Source organism: Castor canadensis, chromosome 2, assembly GCF_047511655.1.
Source record: "Castor canadensis chromosome 2, mCasCan1.hap1v2, whole genome shotgun sequence".
In the NCBI taxonomy this organism is placed as follows: domain Eukaryota; kingdom Metazoa; phylum Chordata; class Mammalia; order Rodentia; family Castoridae; genus Castor; species Castor canadensis.
In genome coordinates, this window is record NC_133387.1 from 198,640,909 (window position 1) to 198,657,129 (window position 16,221).

Genomic DNA, 16,221 nt, shown 5'->3' on the forward strand with positions numbered 1-16,221 from the left:
TGTGGTTTGCAACTAGGAACATCCTAAGATAGAAAGGATAGCCGAGAACTCTCTTGGCTTGTGAAGAATAAAAACTGGAATAATTCCTTACCTTTACTAGGTTATAATAGCAAAAACAATCTGAAAAGGGAATCTCAATAAAGTATTAGAAATCAAAGAAGGAATTCTGAAGCAAAATCAAACAATTTCATTTTGCAAACCAATGATGAAATATTGTGTTTGTATTACTACATTTATTAAAGTGCAAGCTCTGAAAGAGTTGGAGAAACTATTGTGTAAGAGTTAAAGTCAAATGCTACACTTGTCTGTTTTGAAAAGTGTAGGCTGAGCACATACGTGAGACTGAGGTTGTGATGCGCCCCTTGCCATTTTACAGCTACAGGACTTAAGAATAAGCTTTGCAGGTTTTTCAGTGAAGATTCCAAGAAATTAGTTGCTTTGGGCTAGTACTTAAAGATAGAAAAGCTTACCACACTTTTTTTTGTGGCAAGTAGAAATAAGGATACAAATATGACAGAAGATGGGGAAATCCAAAATATTTTGATGAGAGAGATAGCACATGGCTCAGGTCTGATCAGAGTAGTAGGATTCTATAAAGGTAGGTAAAACAAGATTGAGGAAAGACCTCAAACACCAAGGCAATGAAACCACACTTAATTATGCAGGGAGTGAAGAAAAAGCAAGTGTTTCTGAGCTGGAGGTGAACTGACATCTTTGATTTCATATAAGAAAAATAAGAGCAGCAATGACACCCTGTTCCAAAATTTCATGCTTCGATAAGTTGAAAGAATATTGGTAAGAGTATGAAGGAGTCATACAATTTTCGTTGACATAAATTACGGTAATGCTGAAGTACAGAGTTTGCAAGATGTTAGTTTGGAGCCGGAGTTGAAAAAGTCAAGAGCAGTCACTGTGGACTGTTCTTGTTTATGATGATAGATCAGCCACGAACATTGCTGAACAGCACTGGCAGCCAATGTGAAGTGAGGAAAAGATGCTGCAAGGGCTGACTTATGCTTGCTCATGATGAGAAACAGACATGAGAGCGTTTAAAAGTTGACATGAGAAGCAGAAGGCAGTCAGGGACTTCAGGTAGGAATTGTGCCACAGCTGGTGACTTGAGGTTAAATGCAGGACTCAGTGCGATGGATCAAAGAAGCTGTTGTCAGAGGACCCACGTCACAAGTTTGAGATCACTACATCCGCGGTCAAACGGGTCCAAGTCAGAGCCCCTGAGATAATATGGCACTGGCCCACAGTTGTCTCCCATGTCAACTGACAGTTCAAGAATTCCCTCTTGGACATACAACTTAAAGGACATGTAGCCTCCTATTTAATTGCTCAGCTCTTCTATTTAATTTCTTCCCTTTACACTGCATATAGCCAGAATCCAGTAAAGGAACTGTTCTTTACTGTCCATACTTAGGTGCTAATATTTAGATCAATATTTCTTGTGATAATAGCATATGTGTGGGCATGCATGCCACAAATAATGGGGTGGAGTGGAAGGTGGACTGGAGCCATGAAAAAATTCTGAGGGACTTCCAGAGATGGGAGTGCCATGTTTCAAAGTGAATTCTGGAAAACTCTTTCCAACAGATTTCACTTTAGCTGTGTTTCAATTTTGTTGATATGCTATAGAACATGAACACATATTTAATATTAAATGCCTAGGTTATTGTTTATTCAGTTAGTGTGCATTCTTCTCTGTCCATTCTTCCTCATTTATCTGACTTAAGATTTTAATCTCTTTGAGGAAAATAATTATTAATTCATTGATACTTTAATTATTTGAAAAATAATTACTGTATGCTAGACTCTGGGGAGAAGTAAATTAGTAAGAATAATTCCTGTCTTTATGGGTTTTACTTTTGGGGGAGGAAAAGGAAGTCAATAAGCAAATGAATGGGATAACCCCAGACAGCAATCCATGCGATGAAGAAAGTAAAATGGGGTGAAGACCAGGAGGGGGAGGGGGAACATTAAACAGGGTGCTGTGGAATAAATGCTAACAGCCAGGCAGCAATGTCCGTATTACAGACAAGCGTTTTTAGGTGGAGAACACAGTGGCAACAGTTGTAAGTGTTAATGAGCATGGCGTATTTGAGAGAGAGCTCGTGTAGTTGGAGGGGATTCGGGAGGCGGAGGGAGGAAGTTGGAGATGTTGGAAAAGTTAGCTGGTGCGAAGTGATTTGAAAGCCATGTTAAGGAATTTGGATTTCATTCTGTGTGTGACGTGGATACCATATGAGAAAAGTCAACAGAAAGAAAACCTGGACCAGAAGTCTGATGGGAGCTCTCAGAATCTGCAGAAAGCTTTGTGTGTGTGTGGTGTGTGTGTGGGGGGCAGGTTTCCTGTTTAAATTTTTAAAAACATATAGCGATTTTTTCGGTCTGCAATAGGGTTTTACAACAAACATGATGATTCAGCAAGTGAGTTTTTCCAGGGCTGTTTGCTGTGGTGATGTTGGGGCTTAGGGGGACATCAGTGTGGTCTCCATGGCAGTGGCCATCACTGAGGATCTTTGGCTTAGTGGACTCCTGCAATCTTATTTAGAACATAGTGATTTTTCTGCTTATCAGCAAAAGCACCATGTCACCATCTGCCCCCACACCAATTTTAACAAACTGGAAACCAATGGCATTTATCCTAAGTATAATTTGTGACTATATGGCTGCCATTAGTCTCTGACTCAGCTTGAAAAGAGCCATGTGACTGATTCAGACTTGTGAGTTGTAAGCTAAAATGACATGTGTCATTTTGGGCTGAAGCATTTAGTTGCCATTGTAAGACACTGCAGAATATTATGCTTAAAATGTTCATTTAAATATCTTTTGTGTTCCTTTTTCAAAAAATATAAATACTTCCTGGTCAATTATCACAAACTTCAGTTGAAAGGTCAAGTAACCAACAATTTCCGGCGATGAAGTGGGCATAAACATTTAATGTTGTTTTACATGAGCTGAAGTCATACACGCTTGATAAATTCATTGTAAAAGTAATACAGTCCATCCATCGAAGGGATCTCTCTGAAATGGAAAATAGATATTTGAGGGTCTATTGTACAAACTGTCAAAATAATTAAAAATATTTAACTTTTTAAAAAAAACTTCAGGCAACCTAAATGCTATCCTGAAACTTATTTATTAAGCTAGTATAGTGTAAATTCTAAGAACAGATGAATTATAGAATACTGGAGGAAAACACCACATGAAATGCTAAAATATGCAAGGTACCGTGTTTCTGCACAGCTTCCTACAAATCCAACGTAGGGTTGCTGTGTAGGATTCATTACAATTCTGGAATGCAGACTGAGATCAAGAAAATAATGTATGACTATATAGTCTTTTACATTTGCTCAGTCTCATTATTCATTTAGGAACAATTTATAGATATGCCTGTTAGTTATCTTACCAAAAATACCATGACATGAATTTGGAATAATAATTTCCAATGGCAAGGTAGGGCAACACACTTCTAAAGCCATCATCTTTAAGACAAGTACACCCTTCACAATATCATGAACTAAACTCTAGGGCACTTTCTTCAATATATTTTTTTCCTGAAGTATAAATTTTCTGTTCTTGTTAGATTTTCTTTCATGGTTTTTTTAGGAAGTCAACATGTCCTACAACGTCTACCTGAGAGTTTGGACATGTTTCATGGTCATAGATATGGACAAACATTGACAAACATGTGTCCAGGGGTCATTAATTTCACATTTTAACTGAATAAGCCAATAGTCCCCTAAGGACTTAAAAAAGAAGGAATATTGTTCCTTAAGTGCTTAACCTGTCAGGTGATGATGAGAGAAAATGGAGAAGGAACTATCTTGATGGTTTCTTAATTGTTGCTACCTTATCCTCTGAGAGTTTTGTTACACATCTGTAGGATGAACATTTACCATTAGACATACCATTGTAAGAGTGCATTACAATGGACTATTAGATCTTAGCACAGACTGAAAGATGACTGCTGTCATGTGGTGACAGTGAACTTGGGAAAATCCCAATACAACCATCTAACTCATTTGGAAAAAAAAGGTGACAGTATGCTCTTCCAGGAGCACTTAAATAGAGCCGCCCTGCAGGTCAGATAATTTATAACAGATGTTCCCTGCAACAGATGGATTACAGAGTCTGTAGTGCAGACTTTCTTGTTCAGTGGGGTATAATCGATGCTGTTATTAGCTTGACTTAGCATTCTGTGAGCTGAGGTTTTGAGACAGATATGCAAACTTTGATTTAGTGATACAGATCAGCTGGTAAAATGTCTTTGCAACAGTGATTAGGTATTTTCAGCTAATTTACTAATAACAGCTTCATTTCTTGAGTTGGCATAAAAGAAATAATTATACAAACCAATAACCTTCTGAACAAAACACGAAATTAGACTTGTTTTATGCTGTAGTTTTCTGTGATTAATGAACACTTAACCAAATTAGAATGCTGATAAATGAGAATGCTGACACTTTGGTATAGATAATTAACTTCTGTGATTTGCAAAAATTTCCTTTGTTTGAGATTTTATACTTTTGACCCAGAATGTTTTAAAATTTAAAACGTAATTCCAGAGGAACTTGAAAGTCATTCACACTATTTGGTTTCAATTTTTTTAACCTATTTTATATGACTACTCTGTTTTACTAGAAGGGCTTTCTATTTATTTTTTTCATTCCTTCATTGCTCACTAAACTGAAGTTATGGAAATGTTATATTCAAACACACACAGAATGTGCATCATACTTTAAGATGCTGAATACTGTGATTTAACCCAACTTTTTAATATACATTGGGTACTCATTTTATGTGATACCAAATTGGTGACTGTTACAATGCCGTGGTCATGATTATCACCGATATAAAGCTGTGCTCACAAAACTGTGACCTCTGTATTATGGCCTGGTCTACACATCTAATTTAGACTGTGACATAATTTATATATTTAGCTTCTTCTTACTCAGACATATCTTCTTGGTGATTTTTGTGTGTTCTTGAAGTGCTCTAGTGAGGAAGGAGAGGCAGTCAATATGCCCTCAGTCACCTTCTCAAAGTAGATGAATAAGAGGAGCAAGGCAATCAGAATATCACTGTATATTTCAGTCAATGAATAATGAGTTAGGATCACCTGTTGGATAAACGTAACTATTTTCCTGACCACACACACCAAGAAGAATGATTTTTTGCTCCTTAAAGGTAAAGGAAATGGAAATCCAGTACAAAGAATATTTAATATCTGTCATTTATTGACTTGTGCTACCATTTGAAATTTAATCTCATTTTCCTGTTTAAAGTAACAAATATTAGTATGCTCTCCTTTTTATTTTTAATAAATGAGGAGACTAAGTCCAAAAGAGGTATAATGACTTCTCTTGGTTTGATGATATAGTTAGTGACATACTGAGACAAAATTTTGACCTGGGTCTTTGTTCTAATGTGACACTTTGTTGGTTGAGTTAACAGATTACCCTCCTAGGCATTTTACATAATTTGAGTCATTTTAAAGTCAGGTCCTTGAGATTCAACTAAGATTTACTGAATACCAACTCTGAACTAGGGCCAGTGCTAAACTAGCCCTAAGCCCACTCTTTTCCAAATGGAGCACACACACAGCAGACTTTTCTCCGCTAGCTGTTGCCAACATAGAACCTGAGGCACAGTCCTGTGTATCTCATCTTTGTACTGACCACCCTTTTTGAGTCTAGTATAGGTTATTTTCTATTTTAATGAACCATTTTTCTAAAACTGGAAGTTATTTTTCCTTGTTGCCCTCAGTTTTTAGGCAAATCTACATGTTTATTAAGGTAAAAATCTACTTATCTATTTAGTCAAAACATAGTAGAGACCTGTGTTCTCATGAGTGTCAATGCAATTTTATTATATTAGATTTTGATGATACACACTAAGCAACAGTGTCTATATATTTTAGATTTTTTATAAAGACACTTATTAGAAAGATTTTCATCAAGAGCAGGTCATTATGTTTTTCTTGGCATTTACAGACATCATCTGACGTTGGGTGTTTTTCCTGATACTTTCCCCTCACTTGCTCTAACTCATTAAAGAGCTAATTGTCTTTGTAATTCCAAATTAAGTAGTACTTAGTGAAATGGAAACATTACCTTTGCCAGGTGTTTGGGAGGGCAAAATCTAATCTGCAGTAAAAGTCAGCAGAAGTTTCTTCCAGTCGGTGCCTGTCCTCTGTTCAATTTGTTTGTATTGTTCAGTGAAGAATCAGAAACTAGACAACATGGTGTACTGTGTTACATAAAATCAAGAAAACAATTGAGAATCAAATATTTGGGAACAATGACTAAAATAAAATGAGATTTTGGAATGGAGACTAAGGCAAACTTACCAATTTTTCTGTCTTCGGACATGTGATACCTAATTTTGCTGATGTTCAGCAGAACATCTGCTTGGGTTCTTGGTGATCACATTTGGGTTTTCAAAACTGGGCCATATAGTATGAGCATGGCCTACTGTTGTATTCTACTGCATTGCTGGCTTCAGCCTTCCTGCTCACCACTCAAGAGACAAGTCATATAAATGTAGGGTCAGTCATGGGAAACAGAATGTAACCAGGAAAAACAGCAAGGTCAGGTGTTAGATGGGATTGGTAATTGGGTTAGGTTGTGTCTATACAAAGTGTATGAAAAGTGAATAAAGAGGATGATTTTTCCAAATAGTTCACACAAAAAATGAGTAGAGAGATTAAAAAGTCCTTCCAGTATTGTGTTTAAGAAGTATTGGTTAGGTTAAGCTCATCCTTCTTAATAAGAAAGATTTTCATTTTCATATTCTTTTTATAATTTGCCTATAAGTAGGCATAAGATAAGCATCAAAGGGTTGAAAGAACTATAGTAATTGAGACGAAGGTTAGGCACATTTTAAACCACTCAGGAGTTTTGCCTTTGTCTCAAATGTGATTGCAAGAAAGTTTAAAATGAGAGAACAAAAAGAGATTGTGCAGAAAAAGGTCTATTATTAGTGCTTAATATTCCTATTGGTATCTTATCTAGAAATGATTCCTTTCCATCAATACCCAGGACCTAGAGATAAGAGACGGACACCCCACAAGATGTTCTGAGAAAAGAGCCACTAGAATTTGATATTTTAGATGTCTGGCAAGACATGAGGCCAGAGTCCAGATTTTTCAGTAAGATTAGTGGTCATTCAGGCCAAGGTGTAAGAGAGAAAGTGGTGACCAATAATATTGTCTCCTGGTCATGAGGTTAAGCTGGTCCTTAAGAAGATCAGAGAATGTGAGACCTATACTTAAAGGTATATAGGAATTTGAAAGGCGATGGAGAGAACTTCTCTTTCATGACTTAGCAAATGACTAGGGATCCTTTAAGATTCTGCTGGTACCTCCTCTCCTGATTAAAAATTCTCTGACTCCTCAGCAAAGATGTCACTCCATTTTCTTATAACATTTCTTCCTTCCTTCTTCCCCTATGCCCTGTGTTCTTCCATCTCCATCCTTCCCTTCTACAAACATTTATTAATATTTTAGGAACTAGAACATGTAGGGGCCAAATGAGTCACATCTGTGTAATGATGAATGAAGGATGTCTGATTTAAAATCCTCTGATTTTCCTAAGATTCTGCACTGCCTTTTACGCGTCACTGCTTCCTTCTCCACCTGTTGTAATTTGGTTATTACACCCATCAGTCCACTGAACTTTCCCTTCCAGGGTCATCATTGACTTCCACATTGCTAAGTCCAATGGTACATACTGTTCCTCACTTTGTTTTAACACTGTTGCCCATTTTCTGCTTCCCGAAATTCTCAATTTGTTCCATGACTGTTTGATTTGGATTTTCCTCACAGTAGCACTCCGTCTCTGGCAGGCACTTGGTCTCCTGTACAAATCCCTCCTGCAGTTCAATATTATGTTTCCCAGGATTTCCTCTCCCAGCATTTCTGCCTTCTTACTCTTCACATGCTACCTCTGTAATCTCACTCCCTCCTGACTTGAATATGCTCAGTTCTTCATATCCATCACCAGTGTTCCTCTCCTGACCTCCACAGCCACAAAACTACTTACTTACTGGATGTTTGTCCCTGGAGTTCCTTAGCTTAAGTCTCTCACTCCCAATCCACATCTCTCTGCATCTTCTTGATTACATGAATGTGATCATGATTACTTAATTTTGGGGGGGGTGGGGGCACATAATTTATCATCTAAACCAGGATAGTTTTGAGAATGTCTGAGGCTCATTAATAACTATTCTGGCGCCCTATAGGTTGGTATTCTATAACCCTGGTCTAACTCAGGTCTGTGATCTGTTTTCCATCCACTTAAGCATTACTACTGGCATTCATCTTTGCTTCCTTGTTTGCATTTTTCATAACCAGCGGGCCACATAGTTCTGTGGGTTCTGTCTCCTTGCTATTGTTTGGGGCAATACCTCCTGTCTATCTTCCGTTATCATCACCCTTTTTCAGATTTGTATTTCTTGTCAGGATTCTTATTGTGATAGTGTCCCACAAGCTCTATTACAAACACTGGCCCCTCTCTCCTCTGGAACACTCTCTGAAGGTTCCCAGATGATCTTCCTTTGTGTATATCTGCCCATGCTTTTTTCCTGCATTGGTCCTTTTCTGTATATTCAAACTTGGAGCATAAACATGAAACTCCTTTTAATGGCATCAGAATGATTTTATACCCAATCCCACCTCACCATTTCTCCTCATGCACTCTGGAACTGTCCTGGCAGGTAGCAGGCACTCACTAAACAGTGAGGGAAGTCAGCTTTTCATCCATAACCCTACATAACAAGAATTTACCTCAACTACTTTATTGTAAGTGCAAAATGACAGTCTATTTATATTAGGATGGGTGGGTAAGAAAAATCGGTGAAGTCTGGGGTACAATATATGCAGTAAAATGTGATTACCTTACTATTTGCTACTGAAAATATGAATGATATAAAACAGTGATTAGAATTTTTCCCCAAATGGTTGTGATATCAGAGTACCTTTTTTACAACTGCCAAAACTACCACAAAAATCCCTGAGAATGTCTGTCCATTGATGGAAATATCAATGTCAAAAGGCAAACTTAGCTTTTAGCAGCCACTCAAGATTTGTTGAATAAAAAGCAAAAAAAAAAAAAAAAAATCAGTGTTCATCAGCTGGTTGTCTGTAGGTCATGACATTTATTTTCTCTTCTTAAATTTGTGGTTCTATGTATTTCAGCCATTTAGATTACTTCTGTCAACTATTGCCTCAAATGAACCCAGGGGAATAGTACAGAGAAGCCAAATACCTGATTTATATAGATATAAAAATGATACTTTTTAGCTGTTTGTTAAAGTTTTACAGATTTGCAAGCAACTATATGAAAAGTATAAGACAAAAGAACCAAACTGTTGCTTAATGTCTGAAAGAAAATTTATGGGTGTTAGGAAAAGTAGTTAATGCAGAAGCCTAAGCTGGATGCAGTTAAAGTGTCTTCATCAGTCTGGTGACACTAGTGTTCTGGATTCTCCCACTGGGGTCGGATAGTCCAATAAGACAGCACATGGGTGAGATTAGGTTTTTTTCAAGAGGGACACACCTGTTTTAAAGGTTGGGTTTTTTTTTAAATATTTAAAACAATTTGCTGAGCAACTTCTACTTTGCTTTAAAACATGAATCATTTGCAAATGTATTTGCTGTTAGCTAAATGAAAATGACATTGAAAACAGTCATTGTCCTTTGGTCTCTAAATGTCAGCCTGGTGGCAAACTCTGCTTTGCCTTTCATAAGTGCTAGCTTTCTTCTCATTCACTAAAGACTCTCGAGTCCTGGTTATTGTTCAACCATAGGAAGGCCATGCAATCTCCAAGTATAATGAGCTCATTGAATATTAGATCAATCTTGGGAGAGAAAATCTATGCAAATTCTGTCTTCCTAGGATACTTGTGTAAATACTTGTACATTTTTAAAGCTTGGAAACTTTCAGAAGTGGCCAGATGTTAAAGACAGACATTTATGTCAATTTAAAATCTACCTGGATCACAGGGTAGTGCTGGGGGAAATGGAAAGACAGAATACATTAATACTACTGTACTTCTCAAGTGATTTAATAATACATTGTTTTTGCCAAGCTCTAGTTTTCCTTTTTTTTTTGGGAGAGTGACAGTACACACATCTTTTCAAGAGCAAAAAGCAGAAAATTCTCAAACGTTCCTCTTTTGCTAGTGAGAATCATTAACCCTGTACCTTGGAGACAATTTGGACAGTATTTAATTAAAAGTTACTAAATTGTTTTCTATTCAGGTAGAAATTGGTGTCTTTAGGTTATTTTCAAATCTAATATTTCACAACTAGCTAAAATGTAGTCTCTGATTGCTGGCTGGAATGAAATTTTCTACTTTGGTTGTATCATTTATAATGATAGGAAATTGAATTGACGATTGATTTAAAATAGAAATATAAGCAATGATTAACACAGTAAACAGCATATTTAAAAATATGTGACTTATGGGGTAAAATGCCACTTTCGTGTATGTAAAATTAATAAAACTTTTCATGGAGGACCTGAAACTCTGACTTTATAGATGAAAAGATTTAGACTAGTTTGCTATAATTCATCTCCTGCCTTTACTGAAGTCGTTTTGTTCTGTGGATGTTGTGTGATGTAATAAATAGCTGTGGATGGCTGCCTTTGTGTGCATGCAAACTGTAAGAGCTGTAAGATCTCTGAGTTTGAAAGGGACCTGTGGTTCACTGTCACTGCCTGCTTTGCTTTTTTGATGGGACTGGGGCTTGAACCCATGGCTTCATGTTTGTAAAGCAGGCACTCTCCCACTTGAGCCACACCTCTAGTCTGTGCTGCAGTTCTTAGAAGTTCTTAGAAATTCTTCATTTTGTACTGGGCCCCTCAAACTCTGCATCTGGACCCATTGCTCTACTTGTATCTTCCCTAGTCTCTGTCTCTTCTACAAGAGAAAGCTACCTCAGGGTGCTCCTTTGGTGTTTTCGTCTTACTTTCTAAAGTGTCTCTTGCACTCGTGCACTGGGAGCATCAAGCCTCCTAATGGCCTTAGGCAGGGCGTCAGCTCTTCACTCCAAGAGCTGGCCTCAGCGCCTGATGCATGGCAGGTGCTGAATGAATGGGTGAGTGAACAAATGAATAGGAAATTATAAATAAATGCTTGTTGACTTATTTCATTGGCAAAACATACTTTAAATAGCTTTAGTTTTGCACTGAAAAAGTGACTAGGTAGTTTGGGGATTGCTAAAAGATAAAATATTCAAGAAAAATAGTTCTTGGAAATTATCATGGGACAGAATTGATTAGAAAGGTAAAGGAAATTAGACTGAAAGAGAGCTGAACTCTGCCAGGAATGAGAAGTGATGGGTAGGGGTTGGGGGCTGATGCTTAAGCAAAGTTGCTTTATTTCTGGGGCTGGCAGACCACGATCTTCCTACCTGTGCCTCTGGTGTAGCTGGGATGACAAGTGTGTGTCACCATGCCAGGCCTCAGAGATTTCTTTATCTGCTGTTTTTCATTAAGAATATAAGTAATATGAATACAGAAGTTGTGTGAAAATTCAATTCTGTTAGTTATTCCTCTGGTTCTGAGCAGAATAGAAAGAACATGGGCTCTGGTTTCCAGTTACCCTTGCTTTGCTAAGCACATTTTATTATTATCATTTTTTATGTCTTACCATTTTAGTATAAGAGGGCCAGCAAAATGAAGGGACACATGGCATGAGGCTGAGAGGGAACACAGGACTTGGACGTCTTCTCCGCATGGAACCAGCCTGTCACTCTCCCCACGCATGAGTGAATTCATCAGCGAGGAAGATCCATGGAGCCCCAGTGTCCAGAGAGTCGATTAGAGATTCAGGACGTAAACCTGATTTGTTGAGTTGCCAGCCACATGAATGATCTCCTCTGTAGCCCAGAAGTTGGGTTGGCCTGAAGTCCCAACCCTGAAATCATGTGTGACTAAACACATTTTTATTCTTTAAATCATGAAACTTTTATCCTTATATGTGCTTTGGGAAACAAATTTCACACAATGATTCCTATAAGATAACAAAAAACAAAAAAACTAATACTCCTGTCTCTGGAGTCTTTTATTTGGTGTTTGATCCTCTCTCCTGTTACTTGTGAGTATTATTCTTTACAATTTGAGAGGTTCTCTCTGCATGGTCTAGCCTTGCTTTCTCTATTTTGGGTATAGCACACTTAACCATGTGACTAAAATTGTGAACAGGTGTAGCTTTAATTTCTTTTTATGTTCCAGTAAAGACAGTTTCTTTTAGGATATTCATCGCCCCTATTATCCTTCTCCAGATTATGCCTGATGCTATGATAAAGCTGGTGCACTGAATACTAAATTTGGGAGAATAAGCGATTTTATGCTTCATATGATTACGTACGGAAAATTCAGTTTTTGGATCATGATGATAATGGTGGAGTTGAAGTGAATAATAGCACTGACATCCACAAGCAAAAACAAAAGGGCAAATAAGCATTTGAGGGAAAGATAGCCCTGGAAGTACAAATGGGAAGAGAGGTGGAGAGCTCTACAGTCAGGAACACTCAAATTCTAAGTTAGCAGTGGTAAAGTCATGGGGTCATACACCTGAATTACAATTTAGTGTGCTAGAGGAGAAAGGCAGGGAGGTGCACAAAAGAACTTTATGGGCTAGCTTAAATGGGAAAGAAGTCAATAAAAAGGAGCTTCCATCAGTCTATGAGAACAGAGATTGTCTCCCTCAGTTGCCACTGAAGTGGAATCACAAGAATGTATTCCTTACACCCAAGTGTGTTCCAAGAACAGTCAACATTGAACAAAGTATACGCTCCAGTGATTGTGTTCTGCAAACAGCTGGGTGGGGAAATTGTCTTTACTGTTCCCACCTTTCTGGAACACACATTTGAATAAATATGTTTTAAAAATTCTTCTGCCAGAAGAATGTCATTAGCATAACTCAGTCTAGAGTGTTCAACTTTGCCTCTAAGCCTACAATAGAAAAACACACTGAGTTTGTTTTTTAAAGCAACAAAAGCCATTGTTTTTATTTATGGACATTTTATTGTTGTGCTGGCATTGCAAAAGTTCTTACAATTTATCAAATATAGCATACTTGAATTCACCCCCTCACCCAATCTCCTTTATCTCCTTCCCCCCATTCCTGGGATAATGCACTTAGTTTATAAACCAAAGAATGAAGGAGTGGGAGAAGGAGGAATGAGAGTAAAACTATTTTAAATTTTTAGTCAACAGTAAACAGAAATATTCAAGCATCCAACGTTCTTTGAATTACTAGGAACTGTTAACTTTAATAATTGTAATAGTAATAACAGTAATGATGATGATAATAATAGAACCAGAACCCTGAGTTTAGTTTAAAATCTAAGACTAGCCAGGCAGAAGAGGCAGCTATTTTTCCTGATTTTAGAAAGGTAATGCAACTATATAATCGAAAATTAGCGACTTGATCAAACTCACTTCAAGGGAAAACTTGAGCTGAATGCTGCATGAATATTCAGACAATAGCAACCTGTTTGAAATTGCTTTTGGGTGTAATTCCAAAATTTATGCATTTTATCATCTCCTAGGCATAAAGCCAAAGGCTAAAAGAGCAAAACATGAAAAAAATTGAACCTGAATCATATTCTAAACCCTGTTGAGTTTAATTTTACTTACGAAGCAGGATAGTTTGCTACTTAAATTTCCCCTTTATAGTCCCGTAAAGACACCTGGCTTCTTGTTATTAGTCTCGAAATTGTGGTATTCATTTGGAAAGTTCCAATTTTAGGAGCATCATTCTTAATTACTAGGCAGAGCACACAATAAACACACAATCTAAGGTAGACTACAGCAAGAGGAAAGCAATTTGCTACAGATTTGCTGGAAGTGTGGGGTTTGCAGATCTACAAGCCTTGCTGGCACAAAGGGATATTTTTAGCTATATGGAATGGAATGTACTGAAAGGAACACTTTGAAGTTGGTGTTCTATGCTGAGGTAACGCACTACACATTCTGTACATAAATTTGGAGGAAAGATCAAATGGCTTCTGAGTAGAAACAAACACATAAAAACAAACAAACGGCCACTCTCTCAGCTACACACTTCTTTCAAAAGCATTTTACTTGACCCAATGACAGGTGCATAACCCAAAACGAATAAACATTTGGTGATAGTCAACTAAAACAGAGTTGATGAAGCTCACTATATGTCTTATGTTTACTGTATGTAATTTTTTTGGCATAATGAATTCTTTATGTAAAACACTTCAGACAGAAAATAAGACCAGTTATTCTAAAACAAAATTTCTTGCTATAGGTGATAAACTTTTAACTTGAAGTCACTGAACAAGGGGTGTGAGCATGTGGTACTCAGATCACTCAGAGGGTATAAGATGAGAAAAAGGGAAACTGGGTAGGCTTCTTGTAATATTTCAGTTCTTGCCTTGTAGGATAGGGATACAGAGGGGGTGACTTGCCATTTTTCATTGAGTTGTACATCAGTGCATGTAGGATTTTAGAAAATGCCTGTAAACATATTGTACTTTAATTTCAACCTAAATGGAAGGATGGAGGGAAGGATGAAAGGAAGCAAGGAAAAATTGCATGCTATTTTCTACATTTCTCAGACTGATGAAATACTCTGCTAAAGGAAATGGGTATTTTAGTCATTTATTTAATTGAAATAACACATAGATTCGTGGAATTGCAAATTTTGGTGGATAGGCTCACAAACTGGAAAACACTTCCTTATCATTTCTGTGTAGAGGGCTGTGTGTTGACATTTCCAGACTTAAAAAAAAATGCCTGTCACTTCTTAATGTAAATGTCACTCTCTTACACATGCAGTTTTCCTGGTTTTGGAAGCCAGATTCAGATGTTAGTAGAGGATAAGAGTGACTTGGAGTGAGGTCCTCTAGCCTTGCATTTGAAAAACACATAAACACACAAATTTTATCCCTGCAGTCCCAGCATCTTAGTAGTTCCACTGTTCAGAATTACTGTTTGGCATTACGGGGGTTCGACACTGAGCAATCACTTACTACTAAAAGTGTTTTGGACACTGAAGTTGGATCTGCCAATTTTGTTTGTTACTAAGGAACAGTTTTCCATGTAATATTTACGAAGGCAAAAGGTTAAGCAAAAATGACATATATTGTTAAAATTAAAAGTAAAAAGCACAGTACTGGTGTGCTCAAAGTCCATGCATTTAAATTCCTTTGTGTGATAATTTATGGTGATCAGGTCTTGAGACTGCACTATGAGTATACTCACCCCTAACAAGCAGTTCTGCCTCATCTGACACACTGTCTGCTGTGGTCTGTACCCTGCAGCCATATCTCCCAGCATGCACCAGAAGGATGTTCCTGATCATTAAATCTGCAGAGGATGCTTGCTGAAAGAGGGATGAAGTGCCAGTTTAAAATGTTGCAAATCTGCCTAGGTCAAGGTGGTTTAAGGGGAAACTTTGCATATTCAGTCAAAGGGCCCATCATTGGCCTTACAATTTATATGACAACAATTCAGAAATCAAACATGCCCTACCTTAAGGTACACATGGAAGTTAGGTTTTTTTAACATTGCTAATAAATGGTTTAAACATTTAATATTGCATATAACGATTTAGCAGCTAAGATATTTAAGAAATATTTAAAATTGTACCAAGAAATTCATATCTTTAAAAGTATAGGAAAAGAAATTAGTAAGCAAAAATTGTTCTTTGCTCTTCAGCAAAAGGCCTATTATGTGGCAAGAAAATTGTACTGAAAGGAATGCAACTGATGGGGAATTAATTATGAGAAGGTGGCTGTCAAAAGATTGTCTCATGTGGCTTTACTGAATGGATCCTTTTGTGGGTACACTATGGCAACAGATGAGACAGTGCTTAGGTGAGAGATTGCTGGTTGGTCCCAAAGCCATGTGTCTTTATTTAACAAAGATACATCCCTCCCATCACCATCACCATCAGGGAACAGGGTCAGCCTGAATCTTTGTTCTTGCAGTTACAAATCACAAAGAAGGCTCAAAAAACCTGATTCTTGTTGGGAGCAAATGATTAGAACATAGGTGAAGAATAACCACAGTTACAGAGACCAGTAAACACCAGGGAGAGCATCTTTTGATGTATTCATTCATGGGATCAGCAGTGATTCTACAGATGTTGATAAAAACTTCAGAAAGACTGGTACAAACCTGTTGTCACTTGTTGCTGTCTTTCATTTAGTCTCTCAAAAGCGATAGC

The 16,221-nt window shown here is 37.4% G+C and overlaps 1 protein-coding gene across 2 annotated transcripts in view; it reads right to left on the reverse strand.

Moving 5' to 3' along the window:
- Cntn5 (contactin 5) overlaps positions 1-16,221 on the reverse strand; it is a 1,105,069-nt gene that overhangs the window by 85,291 nt on the left and 1,003,557 nt on the right. For both annotated transcript variants that reach the window (XM_074066853.1, XM_074066854.1), the window contains one exon: positions 15,255-15,375. In XM_074066853.1, the coding sequence (XP_073922954.1) occupies positions 15,255-15,375 (121 nt within the window). The remainder of the gene's footprint in view (positions 1-15,254; positions 15,376-16,221) is intronic.